Source organism: Platichthys flesus, chromosome 3 (assembly GCF_949316205.1).
Source record: "Platichthys flesus chromosome 3, fPlaFle2.1, whole genome shotgun sequence".
Taxonomy (NCBI): Eukaryota; Metazoa; Chordata; class Actinopteri; order Pleuronectiformes; family Pleuronectidae; genus Platichthys; species Platichthys flesus.
In genome coordinates, this window is record NC_084947.1 from 9,090,479 (window position 1) to 9,113,899 (window position 23,421).

General features: G+C 41.2%; 2 protein-coding genes across 4 annotated transcripts in view; one reads left to right on the forward strand and one right to left on the reverse strand.

Moving 5' to 3' along the window:
- Positions 1 to 2,158, reverse strand: part of ipo11 (importin 11) — a 92,329-nt gene extending 90,171 nt beyond the window's left edge. The window contains exon 1 of the mRNA XM_062381743.1: positions 2,012 to 2,158. Within this exon, the coding sequence (XP_062237727.1) occupies positions 2,012 to 2,149 (138 nt within the window). The 5' untranslated portion in view covers positions 2,150 to 2,158. The remainder of the gene's footprint in view (positions 1 to 2,011) is intronic.
- A 5,194-nt stretch (positions 2,159 to 7,352) lies between these two features.
- hsd17b3 (hydroxysteroid (17-beta) dehydrogenase 3) lies at positions 7,353 to 15,178 on the forward strand. Of its 3 annotated transcripts, XM_062381744.1 has the most exons (12): positions 7,447 to 7,587; positions 9,513 to 11,605; positions 11,934 to 11,980; positions 12,281 to 12,356; positions 12,459 to 12,566; positions 12,685 to 12,752; positions 13,359 to 13,403; positions 13,685 to 13,719; positions 13,829 to 13,910; positions 13,994 to 14,059; positions 14,157 to 14,306; positions 14,438 to 15,178. In XM_062381744.1, the coding sequence occupies exons 2-12, from the start codon at positions 11,449 to 11,451 to the stop codon at positions 14,525 to 14,527; spliced, it is 924 nt and encodes a 307-aa protein (XP_062237728.1). In that variant the 5' UTR covers positions 7,447 to 7,587; positions 9,513 to 11,448; the 3' UTR covers positions 14,528 to 15,178. The 3 variants fall into 3 exon arrangements, with proteins under 3 accessions (XP_062237730.1, XP_062237728.1, XP_062237731.1); XM_062381746.1 differs by lacking the exon at positions 9,513 to 11,605 and having other exon boundaries at positions 7,353 to 7,587; XM_062381747.1 differs by lacking the exon at positions 9,513 to 11,605 and having other exon boundaries at positions 7,452 to 7,592.
- Positions 15,179 to 23,421: the final 8,243 nt, after the last annotated feature.

The window sequence follows — 23,421 nt, forward strand, 5'->3', positions numbered from 1 at the left end:
TCAGCCCTTCTCCGCACTCTGGCTGCTATCTGTGCGCTTGTGAATCGTCTGCTCCCAGGTTGGTCTTTTGCTCTTGGAAACTAAAAGACCACGCTCTTGAATACAGATAGGAAGAAAAGCCCCTCTCATTATCCCCGGCTACCAGTGCAGAACGTAACATTGATCATCAATTACACATGTCTTTACCAACACCTGCTATACAGTTAAATTCTGCCTTTTTAAAATGATACAGCAGCTTACATGCTTATATTCAAGCAATCTGTGTTTAACTACACGTGAACGCATGACTGGTTTGGCTTTCAGGAGTGTTAGTATCGACGAGGACTAAAATAAAAGTTTCAGAGCCAAAACGCTTGAGTGGACCGAGATCATTTAGTTTGAGAACTTCATTTTAAAACCATAACATAGAATAATGGACGTTGCCTTACTATGGCATTTGACAAGCACATTTACCCCCAACAGCTTCAATGAACCTCAGTATTGACTCTACACGTCTCTGTCACTCTGTTTGAGGGATGTAACACAACTCTTCCAAAAGATATTCCCTCAGTTGGGGTTTTGACGATGACAGTGGTGGATAGAGTCGTCTAAATGTCACAGTCAGGCGAAACATCTGCAGTCTCCATCATTTTCATACTCATCACACCATTCAGGAACATCTTGTACCCTATAGATGGGGCCTTTGTCATCATGGAAGAAACCCCTCCCATCTGCATGAGGTTGCCATCACCTTAAACAACCTGGCTGAGCGCTGCCGCTGTGTTCGCAAAGTCATTCTCCTATTCACTGCAAAGGCAGGGACTCCATACAGAGACGCACAATAATATTATATATATATATATATATATATGTATAGGGATTTTAATGTTGGCTCTTATATTTTGGGAACAAACTTCAGTAAAATGCAAAAAGGATTTAAGGTTTTATTTTTGCTTTAACACAAATGTCCTTGGAGACTTCCTTCAGTAGTATCGAGGGAATAAAATATCCTGAGCAGAGCAATTGAGTGTACTAACTTTCTTGAATATGACGATCTGACCACTGGCACTAAATGCTTATGCGATGCATCAGCACACCATGGAATTTAGCTGGCTGAATTTGATTTACTGGAGCTGTCCCTCCTGTACTGAGGCGCAGACAAATAATTCTCCTCAACTAGATTAAAAGGGCACATTGCGCAAACCCTCGGGAGATGATGATACGCTTTGGACCATGGCGTGAAGCAGAAACCCAATTTTGACAAGAGCGTTTCTGAAATGTCAAAGCCTACGTTACGCCAGAGACAACACTCAACAAGGAGTTTCTTTCACAATATACTATGCGGATAATGGTCGCAAGAAACATGGGGGGGGGGCTCCAACCCCCCAAACCCCTCAACCAGCACCTTCCCCCTGAACCCAGACATCCTCTGAAAATCCCTGCAAAGCCATTTTCAGACATGACCTCAAGAGCATGTCCGCACAATTGGGTCCACACTTTATCCAAAGTTTTCCTTTCACATATGAAAAACACAGCAGGAGATTCTTTAGTCAGATGTATACACAGCAACACAAAGATCTCAGGAGGCAGGACGTGACAATGAAGTTCCACTGCGGAGATCATGCGTTCAGAACTTGCTCGCAGTGAGTTGTGAATCCGGCTGACCTCCTGCTGTATTCTCACACACGGGCTCATGTTGGCATTATCCAGAGTGTTTACAAGGGAGCTGGCAGAGGAAACTCTGAAGAAGGTCTCCAGCAACTGACTCAGACATTTGCATTCTCCCTTACAACCCCTGGAAATAGTTTCAGGCAATTGTTCAGCGTTAAGGGAACGTCTGAAAGCAGCTGAAGTAACTGTAAAACTCAGAAATGCAAGTGCATCAGAAATTAATACAAACGCAGCGACACCTTGCTTTCTGCTAATTACACCACATTCATCAAGATCTACACTTATTAGAGGTTTAATTGTTTACACTGTAAATTTACTATTTTTTTTTAATTTAATCAAATGATTTGTCATCATCCCTCACCAGAAGGACTGAGTAGAAGCCTGGCTGGGTCTCCCATTGTCGGAGCTGCTCCTCCGCAGGCTTCAGCATAGATGTGTCCTGACTGGTCGCTTGGGTTAACGCCTGCAGCACCACTGAACTGGCACTGTCCATATCCATAGCCAGATATATCTGCAGGGGAATGTGAGAAGGAAAGGGTAGAGTGGGGGAGAAAAGGATAAATGGAAATTCATTGCTTATGTTGTGAAAAGTTCAAATTCGTTTTTAAAACTTTCTAAATTGCTCCACCAGCGAGATAATAAAACATCAAGATAAGCTGAGCGAATCAAACAGTATGTGCCAAAATGTCAGAACTTGGATTTTTCTTTCCCCATTTTATGATAGATCAAGCAGCACTGGCATCACTGTGGAGCATAATGAGAGAGAAACAAATCCTTTTTCCCAAAAGAAAAGCACACCTGATAAAAACATGACAGATACCAAACAAAGAGCTGCTCTGTGTCCCAGATACTATTCAAGCAACCCAGCTTCACAGGTCCAGGGATGTATTTCAGTTTCAAAAGGCAAAACCTGTGTCAGTGGCTTAGTCATCTTGGAGCCACAAAAAAGAGAGAATCTCTGATAGAATAAATCTGACTAAATCTCTGCCTAAAATGGAATCATCAATCTGCCCTTATGGAGGTCATATCTCCATATTTACAGAGGTACTTGTCAAAACTAGGCTACAAAATAATGTGGTTGTTTCATTACACCCACTGCAGAACATACTCAACTACCATCTTCCATCTTTCAACCAAAAGTTTCTCTGAGAAGCAAAAGTGGAAAAACTTTATTTAAGCCAAATATATATAATTTTTTAGGATAGTTGGTCGTGTCAAAAAAACTGCAGTCAGGAATGTTTAGGAGCAGTTTGTTCCGAAAAAGAAAAACATGCTTTTAGAACACATCGGCCAGAATATGTTGCTAAATAATATGATCACTGGAGAGACTGTGTTCGATGAGCCCGGCAGAGGTTGTGTGGTCGAAGTGAACTATCACTGCTAAGTTAAAATAACGGTGAGGGGAAATATTGAGCAAGGATGCCATCTACAGACCAAAAACAATAATTCAGCTCCATGATCCACTCTGTGCTCCTGTGACCACATGGGCATTAGAATTCAGTGACAGTGCTTTGGACCGACCTGTGTCACATAGGGGACTGATTCTTTTAATAAACAAACCATTTATTATTGATTCAGTGACAAAGCCACTAGGAAGACTCTGAAGGTTTCTGTTTTATGGTGTGATTGATAAAAGTAGCACCAATACTGTTGATGAGATTAACGATGGGCATTTAAGTCTCTAACGGGCAACTATTGTTAAAAATGTGTCTACAAACCATAATGGATAACCCAAACACAGATACAGAGATGTATCTGGCTAACATTAGCAGGTTTGTATCTCTCGTTACGTGTAAATCCTTCAGAGACAGGTGTATGTACACAGACCAAGCTCTTCCTAACTACTGAGTCAACAATGAGAGGGCGAATCTGAAGGAGGCCGAGACATGCTGGTAATAACACATGTTATCAGAAACCTTAGATATATTAGAACTATGTATTCAGAGTTCATCCTTCTGCCTGATCCTGTTGTGCTTTGTTGTTTTTTTACAGTAGAATTTGTAGGTGATTTTTGAGTCTATCATTTAGAAGAAACTCTGTGACAGCTACTGGTTTTACCCAAAGAAACGGTACTTACACAGATTCTGCAGATGAGCTTGAGATTGTCAGCTGAGCACTTAATGAGTGAGGCCATAACCTTGGCCAGTAACAAAGGTTCTGCTCATGCTATAATGTGATTAGGGACAGTTGTCTATATTTGTAAATGCTCACATCTTTGAGCTGGCTGGTATTTTTAGACGCCCTCAAAATGAACAAAGAGGTGGAATAATTTTAGTGTCAATCAGGGCTATGTTGCACATTAATACATTAGTTTGAACAAAGGGACTTGTCAATTTTAAAGATTCATTTAAAGCTGGAACAACTCTCAAGGTGATCCTTTCGGGGATCTGTGCTTCACACAGTTAGTGAAACCCTTAAAAAAGGAGAGACAGTTTCCAGTGCACTGCAACAATCTGCCAGGCGTTCCTGTGCATAATATTATTATTGTAAAAGAAAGGAGGTAAAAAGAGAGGAGTCAGCAGGGGTTGAATGAATCTTGTGAAGCTACGCTGTGAAATAAGATTTTAGTCATTTAAGTATCAATTACTATTTAGTAATCAGTGTTCATATTGTGGCAATAAACCGAAAAGTTTAGGTTTGATTCGGTGTTACGCTGTAGCGGGTCAGGACGTGGTCATTGATATGTGGCTCAGGACCGATTTGTATCCACAGGGCAAATAGTTTGAGTTTGTGTGATCGGATCTCCTGACACATTCAGGAGGTATCAGGATGTGTTAAGACCTGAACTTAGAGCTGAACACTTGTGATCAGATCACTCAGCACGGACCCTAATACCAGGTCTGAAGGGGGGGGGGGGGGGTATCGTAATCCTCTTCATATATCCATTCAATTAGTGCTTATTATGAGTATGAACTAATTCAGGTTGAAGGAATCAAAAAATCCTGTTTACATGGCAGCCTCTTATTCAGAATATTTTCTTAATCTGGTTAATATCAGAACGTAACTGTCCATGTGATCATCGTCACCCACTTGTCATAGTAGGACACGTGTTTCCTGCAATATAAACAACAGGTCTGTTCACATGAAGGGTCCCAGTGTAGAGACGGGTGGTGACGGCCTATGGGTCAACATGAAGTCATTGCTGGACTCTCACATGTGAAATGCATGCGTGCAGATTCACAGGATGAAACCTACTTGTTCTCAGGCTGCAGTGCAAATATATAAACCATGCAACAGGGAGCTTTGCCTGACAGTTTAGAGCTGTTGTAGGTTAACTACACCTGTGATGGAGAACTTGTCAAAGCCAAGGGTCTGAGCCTCAGGTTTGACCCTCGGGATAACTTGATTAGCAAATGGACGTCAAACACCGATGGCATAGGCTGTACTAAATGAAGGATGATCAACCGATACGATGCAGCAGAAACAGATGTGACATGTTCTTCTGTCTGTCATAAACATACAGCTGTTTGCGTTAGTGACACAGTACATTTTAACATGGTGAGAAAAACACACGCACACGTGTTAAGGGGATTTTCTATGAAGGGAACGTCTGTCTGAAGCGCACAGAACCAAAACAAACGCAGTCGAGTGACAGAAGCAGCATCGTAACATTGACATGATGCTTCTTCACAGAGACAGCTCCGACACGTTCCCAGTATGTGCCAGTGTCTTCTGCTATTAAAACACGTTCTTCATACAGGAGAGGAAACGGGATAGACACTGATTTCCCCCCCAAAACCTGTGCATAGCCCTCAGCAACAAAGCTAACTTTGGCTTAGCTAGCTAACGAGCTAAAGTTATCCAACACGAAACCAGGGGCCGACGACGTCCGGTGGTGTGTGGCGAGGCTTCTCCTCTAATGACGGAGAAGAACATAACAACACGACCGGACTCACCTGGGAGACGAATGGCGGCAGCAGAGAGGAGGCGGGTGACGGAGGCGGCTGGAGCTCAGCCTGTGGTTAATGTCATGGGAGATGGAGACACACGTTTGTAGGAATGGCGCGAGCAGCAGAGCAGGCGCGCGGTGATGACGTCACCGGCCAGCAGCTGAACATGTGCAGGTTCAAGATCTTAATTTGCGTCTTTCCTGAAAATAATCATCCTGTAACGATTATACCTAAAGACATCATTGTTAAATTGACATGTGATACATACTTATAACATTAACCTAACTGAAATCACTCAACCTTAGAAGTGACCACATTTCATTTCATACATGGAGACATTAATCCTTGCCCAAAAGAAGAAGTTTTACTTTGAATTATTACTTCCTGTGACCCGGATTTAAGTTGTTGATCTGTTTCGTAACAATAATAATAAAAATAATAATAATAATAATAATAATAATAACTTTATTTGTATAGCACTTATCCAAACAAGGTTACAAGGCTCTTCATAAAATACATGGCAAGAAAGAAATGAATAGAAATTACATAATAACATATTTGTGTCGAGTTTTTTTAGAGAAACCCAACAGTCCCAAAATGGGCAAATTCGTTTTTTATTTTTCCTTTTATTTTTCCTTGATTTAACTGATATGTAATTTAATTTGAGTAATATTTTATCTATTTAATCCTACATTGTAAAGTTTGACTTATTGTCTATTAATAGCTGATTGTCTACTTATTCTTTTTTTTTTCTTGTTTCTTCTATGATTCAAATTTGTTTTGGAAACATATCTTCTATTTCTTTTTGTGTTACGGACAATACCCCCACACTAATAACCTCTGGAAAGATGTGCTCATATTTATTGTTGATGACAAAGACTCAATTTTTTCTTTTTTAGGGGAATACGTATTGTTTGGTCTAAATAGGAACAATAGTACAGAACCTTGAGAGTGCTTTGTTGTTACTTGATCATTATATTAAGCATGCTCTCCAAATCTTTATTTCTGGTTATTTAAACAAAACAACAAATTAGAGGCATAACTTTAACTTGTCCCCTCTTGCAGGTTATTGAGATCTTGCTAAACTTTAGTCTGGTAACTAATTAGGACCCATTTATACTAAGCATTCAGTCACATGTGTGACAAGGGGAATATACAATAATAAATAGTATAAAATTGACTCTCAGAGTTTAAAAGGGTTTAAACATATCTCATCTATTGACAGCTGCAATTCTCTATGACATTTGTATGTGAGTATAGGAGTATTCATACTCTCTAATTACTTTGGCTTTGTCCTAAATTATCATTGCTTGTTCCTCTTACAACAATTCTTTCTATATGATTATTGTTCAAGCAGAAGTTATGGTTTTGGGGTTTGAAAGTAAAAAGTACTGCTTCTGAAAACGTGATGAATAGGAGGTAAAGGCTTTAGTTAACATGTTTAATGTGGAACCTCAGGAGCTTCTCATCATTGAGGGGGCCTAGGGGATAGAGCGAGTGTTCTGCAACAAGAAGGTTGCCAGTTCGAATCCCACTCTTTCCCATCTGCATGCCGAAGTGTCGTTGGCAAGATACTGAACCCCTAAAATGGCCCTTCATAAATGTTGAGTGTTCTAAAAATGTAAGTCGCTTTGGACAAAAGCGTCAGCTAAATGAAATGTAATGTAATGAATCATTGTGATATAATAAAATACCAACTAGTGGTATTTGTGGGTGTGTTTGCATGTTCAGCAGAGGAAGGGTTAGAGGCTGCTGCTTTTGAAATGGGAGTGTCCTCTTGCAGGGTCATTCCCTCTTTCTGTCATTGTGTATTTTTAGTGGATCACTGGACCAGAAACTTTCTCAGACACAGAGCAGACACAAACACAGAGAGGTTCAAAGCAGGAGTTTATCACGCCGGACGTCATGGAGCTGTTTTTCATTTCCCTCGGTGCAGCAGTTGTCGTTTACTATGGAATGAAACTGCTGTTTTCCAGCAGGATGCTTTTTCCAAAACTGTGGTTTCCACTGTCAAAGACATTCTTTACCTCAATGGGAGAGTGGGCAGGTGAGGTATGTGTTTGTGTGTGTGGTTGTGTGTGTGGTTGTGTGTGTGTGTGTGTGTGTGTGTGTGTGTGTGTGTGTGTGGGTGTGTGTGTGTGTGTGTGTGTGTGTGTGTGTGTGTGTGTGTTTGTGTGTGTGTGTGTGTGTGTGTGTGTGTGTGTGTGTGTGTGTGTGTGTGTGTGTGCGTGTGTGTGTGTGTGTGCTGTTTGTCCGACCTACAGTCAGTGGGTTATACTGTGGTGGATAAATAAATGTGAAGACAGATGGGATATACAGCTTAAGTTGTTGTACAACACACTGCCTCATTGGACTGTCCCTGTTTGCACTATACTCATAAAACAACACAATAATTCACAGGATGGTTTGACGATTCAAACCACAACAACTTAGTTACAAAGTCCAGTGGGATTGGTTGAATCAGTTATTCAGTCTGTTGTGCACACCCTGCAGACACACTGTTCATATCCCAGTCAGGCAATGCTATCTTCCTGTACTGTAATAATGCCTGTTCATAGTGACAAGATCTTAACATCATTTATATCATATGATTACAAATGATTGGTTAATCTAAATAGCTATAGAATGTCCCTCTAATTGTATTGGTTGCAAAAGTGAATGCATCACTACACGGTCATTTTCCGACTTTTATTGACATCATTATAACGTCATTCTACCGATATGATCATATTCTTTCAATCTATATAAACCTTAGGTCATGTTTGAGCAGAGATTTGGGGATAAATGCTTTTTCAAATTTGGCTGATGATGTCATTTTCTGACGTGTGGGTGATTTATTTATGATTGGTGCTCATCATGTGACATATTATGATCATCATAGGCTTTAAATGGTGTCTCTAGTCCGATTATTTGCTTAGATATTTTGGACAGTGTGTCACTCACTCACTCACTGACAGGGATGTAGCATGAGATCGTTGGCCCAGTAAAAACATTATTATATAAAGGAAAAGTCTAATTAAGGTAACAGAACATTCCATCTGAGTTTATTCACAAAATGTGAATTGCTGTTGTGTTTCTATTTTAATTATAATAATTGTATGACCAGGGTCAAACAAGTCAAACTGGTGTCATCAATGACAAATATAAAACCGCCCTGCCTAACTAAAACATTTAAGATGCAGGATGATAAAATGGCACAGGGAGTCGCACTTTTAACCTTAAACTGGGGAGATATCTCAATAACTTTTTTCTTAAATTCAATTGAGGGGCTCTGGCCCGGCCCTCAGCCCTCGGACCGCCTCCAAGTAACTACAATGAAACATTCCTCTGCAGGTCTCACAGCAGTCTCATCAACTTACCAGATTTCCTCTGGCAGCCCCTGAAGAGGTTGTTCAGTCTCCCACAGTGCTAAAAGAAGCCTCATAAAAAACCCAGAATACTGGGCTGATCTTTCCTTTCTTCCCCAAAGCCCACTTTGATTCCATTCCAGCTCGGGAAGAAACAGCCATCAGAACACTATGTTCTGGCCTGCATCAACCCCTTCCCTCTGCATTAATTTCCTCTCCCAACAATTATAACAACATTTGCATGAGTTTTTTCCCCCTAATGTCCTTCAAACTTGGGTCTTTTCGGTCTCAAGTGGCCTCGGACGTGTTGTATTGCTCGATGATGACACATACATGGGAAGTGAATGTTTACAGTTATTGTCAGCACTTTATGTTTATGACAGTGCATGTGTTAGGAATATTAATATAATTATTAATCAGACATTGTATTTATGATAATGTTTTTGTTTAAATATACAACCATAAAACAATAGAACTTGCATATTTCAGTCATTATGATTGTATTGACACATGTGAGTACTGAATACTGATAGTGCCATTTGGTAAAGATACTTATTGATAATAAATTGATTGTGCTTCCATCCATGATTCCATTATCTATACTGCTTATTCTCCTGGTTCGCAGGAGGAACTGGAGCCGATCCCAGCGGACATTGGGCAAGAGGCGGGGTAAACCCTGAGCAGGTTGCAGGGGTATCACAAGTCCAACAGAGACAAACAACCATTCACAGCCACACTCACACCTAGTTAATTCAGAGCTTCAAATCAACCCAATCCTAATTTGCAAGTCTTTGAACTGTGGGAGGAAGCGGGACTCCCCTGACAATGACCATCCAGACACGGGGACCATGCAAACTCCACACAGAAAGACCCTGGCTGATCCAGGAATCGAACCAATAACCTTATTGCTGAGAACAACAGTGCCAACCACTATTTACCTTGGTTTAAACAAATGTTTTATTCTCTCTGGAAGCAGAAGAAGCTCAGTAAACACTGTAACTGCATTAGAACAAGGAAAATATCATTCTGACAAATGGTGCCGTCTGGACAATTATGACGATGAGAAACAAGTGGCTCTTCATACCAAAAAAAAAGATTTTGACTTACATGTTTACCTCAGTACTTTTATACTTTAATATCTCACTGGCAGTTATGATGCACTAATACAAAAGGGACATTGATGAAGACTAAAATAAAAGCAACTTCTGGGACATAAAATAGAGCAATCAAAATGAAACAAAACAGTTTGTGTGTGTGTATTTTATATAAGATCAGGTCTGTGGTTGTGTAACATTGACCCACTGACTGACCAATAGGAATCTGTGTCATTGTGTCAAGATCCCCTCCTCTTTGAAGAAATGCCTCCAGTGGCATTTAAGGTCACTGAACTCATGTAGGAAAAGGGCTGAGTCATGTCTGAGAATGGTCACAGGGATTATGATTCTGCAATTGTTTTTTTTATTTAATTCACCCAAAATGAGTCTCGAGTAACCACCTACTTGAAAATGTCATTGCTATGATAATAGCTGTAAAATGTTGTGAACCAGATACTTTAAGAACTATAGCAAGGGTCTTTCTCACCCATATGTCTTTATGAGAAGACCAGAAGGGTAATAATATCTAAGTTACTGAATTACAGAGCTAATTCAAGCTGAGCAGACAAACTGACGATGAGAGGACAGAGGTTAAATACACAAGATAAGTGGGCACAGGCGTAGGAAAGTAACAGGAAGTAAAAGAACCAAATGACACACAAGGTTAAAAAGCCAGGCTGGAAACACGGCTCAGTATATTTTTCTTTGTCGAATCTCATGAAATTTAAGTGTGGCAAGAGGGATGTCCAAGGACATTTGGGGCTCCATGCAAACAGGCACCTGGGGGGCCCTACAAAGAACCAAACCAAACCACCCCCCAAAAGTGAGTGATACCAAATCACATCATTCCAATCTTCAAACCATTCTTTTCCTATTAAAATGATAAACAAAGTGCAAACTATGATACACAGTTATACCAGTAAAGTAGGAACGTTTAAAAGCAACATACCCACATTTAGATCTTCTACCTCTCTACAGCCCCCTCTCACCAATTGCCTGTTTTTACAATCTTGTTGCAACGCCCCTGCAAAATAACATATCATCCATCACCTTGGGAGAAACAATAGTCAAGTGATTTGCAATGTTGTCTCACAGCAGGAAGATTCATGGGTCCGATCCCGGTTTGGCTGAGTGCTGTGGGTGGAGTCTACATGTACTTCTTTTGTCAGCCTGGATTTTCTTTGGCTTCCTCCCACAATCCAAGCAAGCAGATCGGGGTTAGGTTAATTTAAGATTCTAGATTAGTGGTCTCCCTGTGTCTGGATGGTGTTTTTACAGTTACTCCCGCTTCCTTCCCCCATTCCAAAGACATGCAAGTTGGGACTGGGTTGATTGGAAGCTCTTAATTGACCTTAAGAGTGAGTGTGACTGTGAATGGTTGTTTGTCCCTGTATATCAGCCCTGCAATGAGCTGGTGACGCCTCCTCCATCCCTTTGTCAGCTGGGATTGCACACTCTCCAAATGGGATGGGTTGGGTTTGGGTCAATACAAACATGAAATGCTCTTCCTCTATGCAGCAGCAGAGGAAGAGCGATTGGGTTTTTTGGCTCGTATTCACAGTGCCTCCGGTGTTTAGAATGGAAACTACAGGACAATATGACAAGTGGTGGAAATCAATTAAAAGTTCAGTATGTAGAATGTAGTGACATTTTGTGGTGAAGTTGCATGTTGCAACTTAATACCCCTCACCTCACCCTCCCCTTTCAAACATTGCTGTAAAAAACATGGCGGCTCCATAGAGAGGACCCATTCCCAATGTAAATATAAAGTATTTAAATATAAAGGGCCCATTCTAGTGTAAAGAAAACAACAATTTATTCAACTAAGATGACACACACTTGTGAAAACATCACTAGGATTATTTTATATTCAGTATCTGTCAATAGATCCCTTTCATCTTAATCTTACACACTGGATCTTTAAAAGACTAATCCCTATATTATTGTTTCAGTGGTGACCGGTGCTTCAGAAGGAATAGGGAGAGCGTACGCATTTGCAGTAAGTGAGAGTTTAAATACAGTAACACTGCTTTTATTTGTATGAACAAAAAACATTTCTATGCTTAAAACATAAGTAGAAAGCAAAAACTGAATTCATTTTCAAATAGAAAGCACTTGTTATACACAATAGCATGTTTATTAGATTGAATAAAATAATAAATACATAAATACATTCACTTAAAAACCAAGGCAAAAATCCTGTGTCTGAGGTTATTTCGATGATGAACCTGATGATTTTTGATGATACATTTTGCACATTGTAGTTTTTTATTCACCACTGCACTGTATCGTCCCTCAGCTGGCCGAGCGAGGGATGAACGTGGTTATCATGAGCAGAACAAAAGTAACACTGGACCAAGTAGCAAATGAAATTGGTAAATACTACTTTTACCTGTCTGTTAGATTTGCTGTAAAAGTACATAATTACAACATATTATTCCAATATTACTCATATATTCCCTTTTGGTTCTTCCCAGCTGATAAAACAGGGCAGAAGGTGAAAGTGATAGTGACGGACTTCACAAAGGAAAATGTCTTCGGTGAAATCAAGGATCAACTTGAGGATCTCAACATCGGGATTTTAAGTTGGTCGTTTTTTCAGTTTTTCCACCTAATGAAATTGTATTAATTTATTAATTGCACACATATAACTCAAATGTAAGAAAACAGTCACCACAATTTATGCCTTTCCATTTTCCTCAGTCAATAATGTCGGCATGTTGCCCAACTTCATCCCCAGCAAATTCCTGGAGTGTGCAGACCTGGATCAGGTAAGTGCTGCCTCTGCAGTTACACTTTAAGGTATCAGTAACAACAGAGACATATGTATAAATTCAGTGTTACTCATCCCAATGTGAGGTGTGGACCCTCAAGCCTAATGAATGCACTGAAGCCCGGTTTACATTTGTGTTCGATTGCCAGCAGCCTCGCTCCCCCCTCTCTGCTGGAGCATTGCTGCATATCTTGGCATGTTTCTGCCGACTGCATCAGTGGAACAGTGTGAAACCATTGAAAGGACTGTGCCTCTAATCAGCCACGTGCATGCTCGTCCACGTGCACATGCACAAGACAAACAAACCAGAGCCAAATAAAATAGAAAGCTCCAAACCAGAGCTGTAAAACTCTATGAGAAAATGTCAACCACAAAACTACAGGTTATTTACATTTACACAACTTCCATTACATCACGATTTGAATTGTACATAACTTAAACACCAGTTTCACATCAGATCTCTTCACCTAAATGTTCATTTTCAATGGTTCTCACATACAATCACCCTTTTCCCTTCCTCAACATGAAGCATCTTCTGTCCCTTCATTATCAGCAAAGATCCAGTAGTTTACTTAAAGGGTCTCATATGTATCTGTGCTTTCAGACAATTACCAAGGTGATCAACTGCAATGTGAAGACAATGGCCAAGGTAAGAGAACATGAATCATTTTACTTATTTCAAACCATTGAACTCTAAGTTGCAATTTATAGACAGTTGAACTTGTACAGTCTCAGTGACAGAGATGAAGGATCAAAACAAAGAATCTTTCACACTGTCCATCATGTCCTTCTTATGACCAATGTCTCAGTCCTCACATCTCCAACAGGCCATCAGCGTAATAATATATATACAATAGTCACACTGCTGTCTATTCCTCCCAAACAAATGAACTCTGAAAACCCTCTAAACACATTTTATTTTGTCTCCAGATGTGCAGAATAATCCTTCCAGGCATGGCCAACAGGTTTCCTTCCCATGTTTTCCTCATTAGATGTAATGAGTAATACCTTGAAAATATAACACGCTGATTAACATTTAGGTTCAATGGTTTCACCCTGTTTCTGCCACTACAGAGGAAAAGGGCTGATTGTGAATATTTCATCTGGAGTTGCTTGCATCCCTTTCCCCCTGTATACCCTGTATTCTGCGTCCAAGGTGAGTGTGATGTCAACAGCTCCTCCTTGAACTCATTAGATCATGTTGTATGATCACTCATGTTATACCTCATGTTCCTGTAGGTGTTTGTGGAGAGACTTTCTCAAGGTCTTCACGCTGAATACAAAGATAAAGGGGTTATAATACAGGTACTTTGATTGTTTCTGTGACTTTAAATCAAACGAAAGAGGGATGAGGGAACAAACCCTTCTCACAACTTCCTCTCTTTCTGTCTTGCTTCCTCAGGCGGTCGCTCCGTTCGGGGTCTCCACTCGGATGGCCGGCTACGTTCACACCAACATCGTGACGCCGTCGCCGGAAGACTTCGTAAAAAGCTCCCTGCGATACCTGAGAGCTGGAGACAAGACATTCGGCAGCGTCTGTCACACACTCATGGTACAACTCAATGACAATCATCTCATAATGTCAAGTACTAAATGACAAGAGACTGATCCGTCCCTCTCTGTGTGTGTTTGTGTGTGTGTGTGTGTGTGTGTGTGTGTGTGTGTGTGCGTGTGTGCATACAGGGCTGGGTTCTGCAGTCTGTTCCTCTCAAGCTTCTCCATGCAGAGTCAATGTTACACAGCCTGCAGCACTATGTGAAGAAGAAACCCTGAATCTCTGCATCAAGTACAACTTTGAAAATGAAATAAATGAATAAACAGGAAGACTCACTAGGAGTAATTTGGCTCAAATATATTTAAATATAAATATACATGTGAAACTGGTCTCTACAAATCATTGTTTCGGTTTCTTGAACAAAGCGATGGATGGTCTAACTTGTGAAAGTATTGTCGATAGGAGTTCTAGCCACCGGTGTGATATTTATTCTGTTTTTAGCGTTTGTTACATAGTTGGTAAACCACCCTCAGGAAAGCACATTTATGAATCATTTGTTTTTTTTGTGTGTAGTTTTGTTTTCATCTCTTTAATGTTTCTAGCTTTTCTGTCCGTCCTGCATGGAGAGGGGTCCTCACCAACTCTCTCTGAGGATTCTACATTTCCCGCTGTAAAATATGGTCGTTTTTTCCTCACAGAGGATGTCGCACCTTGTTAAGCTCTATAAGGACAAATTGGAATTTGTGAAAACAGGCTAAACAAATTAAATTGTTGAAATAGATAGAATATTTTTTTCCTCATTTTTTACCTGCATGTGCCTCTGTGTATTTGTGTATATTTATTTTCTTATATTTCAGTGTAAAGGTAATTAAGGCTGTGTCCAGCCTCTCGACCAATGTCATTTGTTCAAATAAAAACAATGACCTTAACTCATGGGATATGGATAATCAGCGAAACTGACAGCTTTTGGTGTGTGTGTGTGTGTGTGTGTGTACCCAGTTCCCCATAGTCATAAATCTTGAATGGGTGATAATGAGTCTGGAGCCTGGAAATGTTAAATTCTGTTATTCACCACAGACACACAGACACACACACACACACACAATGTTATAAGACACACACACAGACGCACCTGTTACTGTCATTAGCATGAGATGGAGGAAACAGTCGATCGGATTAGTTTGCCAGCAGACGACTTTTCGACAGTGTCAGTCACAGTTCTGATTTCCACAAAACCAGTCGGAGCTGGAAGTGAACTGATGAGTTTCTACTTGAGAAATGGGAGAATGCACTGGAGACCTGGGTTTGATGGCCTGCTGCTTACAGGATGATGTACAGTGTTTGAAGCATGCACGACCCTTCCTATACCCGTGCACGCACACATGCAGGAGCAGACTCACAGATGCAGCTATTTGAATTAATGCGCGCCACCGATATGTTTGACCTGAAAGAGTCACTAATCACGGGGTGACCAGGCTGTTTAGACAGCCGTGATGAACGATCCTCCCCTGAGAGATAGCGCAGGCTGCAGGAAGAGTGGCTTGTGAAAGAGAGGGGAGGTCAGAGTGACCCTGGGCTCAGATGATACGTGCGCAGACTGACTGTTTTTTGAAAAAGGGAAGGTCGTCAACACGTATGAATAAAAGTATTTTCTCAGCTCATGGGATGTTGACCGAGATAGTAACTGAACATTTGCAATAATTCAGGTTAAGGAACTTCATAAAAAACGTCAAGTAACACTGCAGGTTGGTGAAAAACAGTCCGTAGTAATTAAAGGAAACAGCAATAACTAATACTTTTTGCTGAAGTTAAATGTTTCACTTTCTTTAGGTAAATAATATGTGTTAGTCTTTGTTTCATGTCTCTCCATATTGACAGTAAATCTCTGAATGTCCTGTGTTTTTTCAGGGGGTTTAAATATTTTGTTTACAATAACCTTCCCTGAGATTGATGGATTTCTTTTGCACCATTTTCTTGGAAACTAAACTTGTAAAAGATAAAACTGTCGTTGAGCAGAGATTTGGCTACACAGCATGATTCTGTAATGATAACAATAACAGCCGTAATGGGCAACTGTAAAAACACAGAGATTAACCCTGCAAAACAATTATAAGTATACACACCGGATACAATTACATCAAAATAGAACTGTAAAGGAAATAAAACACTAATGGCATTGTCAGCAAAAGGGGTTCAGAGCCAGAGACATTTGGAAAATATCTGATAGCTGTCACATGATTGTGAAGCAAGTGCGTATCTGAAACAAACACAAGTGAAAAGACAAACAGTGAAAACTTTATGCACACATGCACAAGTGTGTTTGCCTTACGCTGGAATACTGACATTACCATGCACTTATTCTTCTGCTGTGTGTTTATTACACTTGGCCTCAGCTCCAACATGCTGACAACAATAAATGAGAAAATAAAAAATGTGAATTTATGTTTTTTTTTTTTACAATGTGAATGATCGAAACCACGCCAATAAACAGACTGATGACATGACCCTTGTTTTCCCGGACTCCTTTCCCTTTTATTATGTACTATGTGACCCGAGCCTGTTTGTTTATCACAGAAACATGACGCTGGAGCCATTAATCTAAATGTCAACAAAGATCTCAGGGACAAAAGGGGGACAATTCAGTTTCCAGGCACCATGGAAGTACTGTAGGGCTACATATAATGTCGAATTGTCATGTCAAGTCAGATCTATTGGTTTTTAATGACTTTGTTACAAGTTATATCTGTAATTATTTATTTTAATTACAGCTGTGATAAATAGATACCTTTATATCACCTTGAATCTAGATTCTCCTTTGATCAACACAACTATCACCACAACCCTCAGATCACTGGAGAGTCTACACAGTTTGTTTTACACAGAAATCCAGTTGATAGCCTATATATGATGATTTGTTTAAATATATCCATGTTCACTGTCTCCGAGACAAATTCTCCTATGATGGTGGTACCATTTAATACGACCACCAGAGGGCACAAAATGCAAAGTTTCACGCTTCTGATCGCTGTAGTTCGCAAACAGGAGACACAGATTCACACACACACACACACACACACGTTTGGACAGCTTCTTAGTGAGGACCTTCATTGACATAATTAATTCCCTAGCCCCATACCCTAACCCTAACACTCCACACTAAATGCCTAACCCTTAACCAAACCTAACCTAAACCTAAATATAACCCAAACCTTAAACCAAGTTTTAACCCCCAAACAGTCCATCAAAGGGGGGGTGGGGGGGGGGGGGGGGTCACAAAGTGAGGACCGGTCAAAATGTCCTCACTCCGTTGGTTATATGCTCAATCTTGTCCTCACTAAGATGTACAAACACACACACACACACACACACACACAGAGAGAGACAGACAGAAAGCTGGAGTATTTCTTATGGGTGATGACAACCTGGAGGTTATCAAAAAGCCCACAATATTTCTATGGAGCAGATGTGATATGTGTGTTGTTACTGAACAAAGTGGAACTGATTAAAATAAAACCAGTCATCAAAACGTCTAATGACTAATGTCACGTTGCGGCTCTACAACTCTGGGAATTTCCACATAGTGTTGTGTATATTTCTTCACCTGCAGCTAAAATGAAAAGTTGTTTACCTTGATCAGAGCTGGGACTTTCCTCACCTGAGGTGCTTCGCAATTTAATGGAGCAAACCCGTAATGACGCCTTTTAATTTCAAAGTTTCAAAATCTCCCTGACATCAGATGAAGAGCTCAGAATTGAGATGTCAGTGTTACTACTTTCTCTAATAGCAGGTTATGTGTAGCCAAGATAGTTTTCCTCCTGTGCAGACCATCGATGTGGGGGAGCTACACGTCCTCTGCACTTGCAGATGAATGGTTTTTACATCAGTGGGATCATGTTTTAGCACAAATATAAAAATGGCTTCAACACGTCTAACACCTTTAGCAGATGAGGGATTCGTCAAGGTAGGGGTCACTGGAAAGGCATTGTCTCAGTTTCAGAGGATGATTGTTGGTCATGTGGGTGGTCAGGGCTCCGAGGACGGTCTCTTCGTGCAGAACGTGAGTGTGTCTGTGTGTGTGTGAAAGAAAAGGAGAGAGGTGCTGCCTTCGAGGATGCTCCCCGTGTGATTCCTCTCTCCTCCTCCTCCTCGGACACTGCTTGCTTGTTGTCTCAGTAAACAGAAGGGTCCAGAGATGATCCAAGACAAGCACACAGCCACTGCAGCCCACCCAGGAGCCAAGGTCAGGATCACTAACCTGCACACACACAGCCCACCTCGCACATTATTATCCATGGTGAACCAGGAGTTTTGAGACTGGAACTCATTCACCTTGTTGCTTGAAATCCAGTTTAGAGCAAAGACTAATTTCCCCCAACACTAATGCTGAGCTCTCAATAAAAAGTGTATTAAGTGTATTTTCGGAAAATAGCCTATATGCATTTTTTGACTTCATCTTTCCTCCAGCAGCTTTTCTCTCTGCGTTTTCCATCTCATGAATGTGCTGCGCTTGCCAAAGTGACACCCCAGCATAAATATGTGAATATTTACACTAGAATGATGATTATACTAGTTGAAATATTTCTGTGACATAATTACCACCTTGTCTCTCAGACTCTGCTGACGTCCACACACAGATACATTCTTCCAGAGGAGTCTCTGGCTATCGGGGGGTAATTATTTCTCACAGGAGTAGTAATAACTACCACTTTTCACTCTCCTATTCCAGGATGGAGGTCTTTGAAACTCAAGGAGATCATTTCGACCGTTCATCTGCGCCAACAAGTAGTCAGAGACGGGCTGCGCTGTCTAGACCTGATGAGAAAGGGTAAAAAAGAAGAGTTTAGGAGGGAAAGATGTGAAGGGGGGGGGGGAGAAGAGGAGGCCGGTGACTCCTCTGACGGCCCAGTGCTCACATATGGCCGGGCTTTGCTTGTATAGCCTCACTTCAAGGCGACGGGCCCTGCAAACATAAACAGTAGAGAGGCTGCAGCTGGAGCGAGGGAGGCAGCCGCTTGCTTACCGAGACTCCTCTACACTAAACAATGGATCAAGTGACGCACAGGCCCTTGGCAGCGCAACAGAGACGCAGGCGGCCTCGGGGAAAAAGCCTTTCTTCTTTACGTTTATATCTCAGCTCTCTCAATGTTTACCCCATGGGACAACACACACAACTTTCCGTTCCTTTTGCTCAGAAAAGGAGCAAAAGATTTGACCTCGTCCTCCGTCTCTATGGGTCCCTCCACCTTCAGGAGACAACGGGAGAGGACAAGTGTCTTTCTGTGCATAACTTTGGCAAATGAGTCGACTGTGCCCAGCTCGGACTACACTGTGAATCAGTTAGTCAAAGCTGGAGCTGCGTACAAGTGTTGGGAGTGAATACATTTCAGCTTAAGTTTTGCACAGATTCATGGATATTCACACGCACGGCCTGATGTGTGTCGCCGGGTTGAGGAGAAGGAGGATTAGTCTCTAATAGGGAGTGTGTTAATGCATAAGAGACTTTGTGTGTGTGTGTGTGTGTATGTGTGTATGTGTATCTGCGGTATCTCTCTTTTATGACGGGGCACAGTTAGGAACGGATGGGCCCAGGAGCCAGTGATTAAATTACAGCCAACAGTTGCCTGGGAAACTGGAGAGGAATGAGGGGCAAATGGTGTGTGTGTGTGTGGGGGGGGGGGGGGGGGGGGAGTCTCCTCAGCCTGTTGCCGTAACAACAGGAGGACTCAGTACCCCCCTAGCTGTTTTGATTGCTGAGTCACCGAAAAGTTCATTTTATGGGGTGTACATGAAATCTATTTTCCCTGTTCCCACATTAATGCCTATGGTGGTTATTTAAATTAAACTAATATATTTAATGACAGTTTTGTTAATTACATATTTTGACACTAATTATATTTCTTGAACCCCTAAAGGCCCGGCAGCTCACTTTCAGACTCAGCTCATTCACATGACTGAAGATATCACACACGAAAAAACTGTTTTTTTGCCTATATTTTAACAGATTTGTTTTTTAGAGATTGGATTTCTGATTTTTTCTTGTCTCGGCTCTTCTCACTGGGCGGGCTCAGTTAGAATAAAGACATCATACACGTCTGTGCACCAATCAGGATTTAGCACCATCGAAATTGGAATTGGAAGAGAATCGGCCTGGCTTGTTTGGTTCCTGTCAGTCAAGTGGGATGAGCCAACATTACTGAACATAACAATTTTAAAGTCACAGTGAAAGAGATGCTAAAAGATTAAAAGCCAATCTTAATATGTGACACAATTTGTTAGGCAATGAGGGAAGATTATTAAATTAACTTTTCATAAAGGTTTTATGAACTGCCAAGAACAGTTTTATATGGCAAAGTCCCTGCAAAACCCAAATGATAAAATGTATGACTTTGTATTACAAAATTCCACATGTTTATACCACATGCAAATAAATAACTGAGCAATGAACACAGGATGAAATATTCTGACTTATTTTAGTTTTCCTTAAATTTTCAGCTTAAAGCAACACCCTTTCACTTTTACTGAGCAACAGCGCCCTCTGCAGCCACAGCTGGTGATTCATTCTGTTGGGCTCCATGTCCGAGCGTTTAACTAAAAAACAAGGCCTTTCAATCTCTCGACCAGTTGTGACAGCGTAGTCCCACTCACTGAACTGAAACACAACCATGCAGTGGATATTTCCCATGATCCCCGGCTTCCTGAACCAGAAGAGCTGCTGCTGTAACAGACACCGAGGAAGTTTGTTTAGAATTCTTGATGTTTCAAGCTACCTCACTGAAAATCAACGATAAACACAGGTTTTTTTAATGACTCAAAAGTATTTTTTACTGATCCACATTTCAGCATTACTCTTAAAGTTGCTTGACTTGGCATTGTTCTCCCTATTTTATGTCAGTGTACTGTAAAAGAAAATTCGGTTACAATTTTGCATAGTGTTCCTTTAAGATATACAAAAGATTCATAAATACTTCAATCTGAAGCCAAGTTTGCAGCGATTTAATTAATCTGTCCGAGATCTAATTCATGACGGCAAACAGTTTGCAGACCCTCTCAACGCACTGTGGTGAGAATGTATGGAAACCCGAGTCTGGAGGCCCGGGGCAGCAGGGGTCAACACTCATTCACAGCTTTTTACCAATCAAATCAAACGAGATGTCAAAGTCTGACTTCTGCAAATAAACTTTGAGGGCCGAGGGCCGTCCCTCTGCCGCTGCGTCTCCGTCTAATTTATATCAGAATCGCACACACACTCAGGTTATAAAGGCAGGACATATAAACAGACTTCTCCCTGTGCCCTTCACACAAGGAGACAAGACAAGTGGGAAAATATACCGACTCTTTGGTGGCCTTTCTCCTCAGTCCTTTGAGTTGTGAGAAATCGCAACCACACAGCATGAAATCAAACTAAAAACATAATCATCTGACAACTCCGAGACAGTCACTGATCACTCAGGGAGCTTGTACGTCTCACTTCAGATCCGGGACAGAATCTCTCCTTCAGGATTAAGGATTGGAGAGCTTTGTGTGCCACTGAGCCGTGTTCGCCGGCCTCCATTAGCAGACTCCAGTCTCGTCTACTGTCTGTAAAACCCCACGCCTCTCTGCTATCTCGCTTGAACCAGACCCTGACGACAAAAATAAAAGAGACAAGATAGGAATCTACAAATGTGTTGTGGGTTGAAACAGAAAGAGAAAAGTCGAGCGGGACGGGTTTTGGGGGAATAGGAGAAAGGGCTTTTTCTTCTCCGCTGTCTGGGATTCGAACAGGTGTGACAGATGTGTGGCCTCACTGGGTGTGCGTTTGTGTGTGTGTTGAGATACTCACGGCGTACCACCCACTCAGCCCACACTCACACACCCACTATTTACCGAGCTCTGTTCTGTTAAAGCACGTCGTCCTTTCTCTTGTTTATTGATAGCTATCAGCACTTTCTCATTTGTGCTAAAGAAAACACGACAGGGCCACAGAGCCGCTCTCTTCGGGGTTCTGTTTACTCCGCTGCAGCAGCTGAAAGAGGCCAAACACAGCTGTGGGGTTCAGCACACGCATCCACACTCACAGAATAAGTGTTTCTTTGCATATTACTGCAAAAAATCTGAGTTGAATCGGTCAAAATATAGACACTTTTTCACGTTTGCTTCACACATCTCCGAATAGTGTGATCGGTTCGAGAAAAGTAAGATTGGTAATATTCTCCCAGCTCCACTGTCTTCATCTGCTTATTGTTATTCCTCTAATAGCTCAGCAGCTTCCACTCTGAGGGGCAACAGAGCCGAGCAGCAGATCAGATCAGATTACTGCGCGGAGAAACCACACCATCCACAAACACCGTGCACGCTCTCATGGCGGGGGGGCTCAGAGTGACAGGGACGGCCCTTAACAGCCATTAAAGGAGGCTTTAAGTGATCCTCCGCGGGGCCACCGACAGTTCTGGGGTGGCATCACGGTGTCCAATGACCATCATGGCCAACAGGGAGCTGGCTTTCTCTGTCAAACCAGCCACTTAACGTCATATCAGGTGCAGCAGTGACAAGACCTAAACGTTTCTCATAGAACAATGGAGCTGACAGTTGACGGACAATAAATCTGAAACTATTTTGACAACTGGCTACTAGTTTAAGTAGTTTTTCAAACATACATCGGATGGTTCCAACTTCTCAAACCTAAAAATCTGGTGCTTTTCTTTGTCTTATTACTTCAGACCGATGACAACATAAGTTTTAGGCTCTGAAATTTGGGTTTGTTTGCTTGAATGATAAAAAATAACCCTTAGTTGCAGCACTATATCAATATATATTTACTGCCGTTATCTTTTTGCCTATTTATCCATTTCCATATTTTTAAATATACATGAATGTCTTTGTGATGACAGATTAGGAATCCGACTGTTTTGTGTGTCTAATTCAATAAAACCTGCACCAAATTCCACACACTCTTCAGTTCTCTAAACATGCCTGATGATTCCCATCAAGATCGAGGAATTATTCCCTGGGAAATAGATACAAATTTGGGAAAAGGGTTCCAATCTCACAACGTTGAACAAAGTGAATTTGAAATCTTGAATCCAGACCAAAATTTGAATGAGTTCTTCCTGACCCATACCACATTCTTTCAACCATATTTCGTGGTTAAACTGGTTTACAAACAAAGGTAAAAACGAACAACAACAAAATG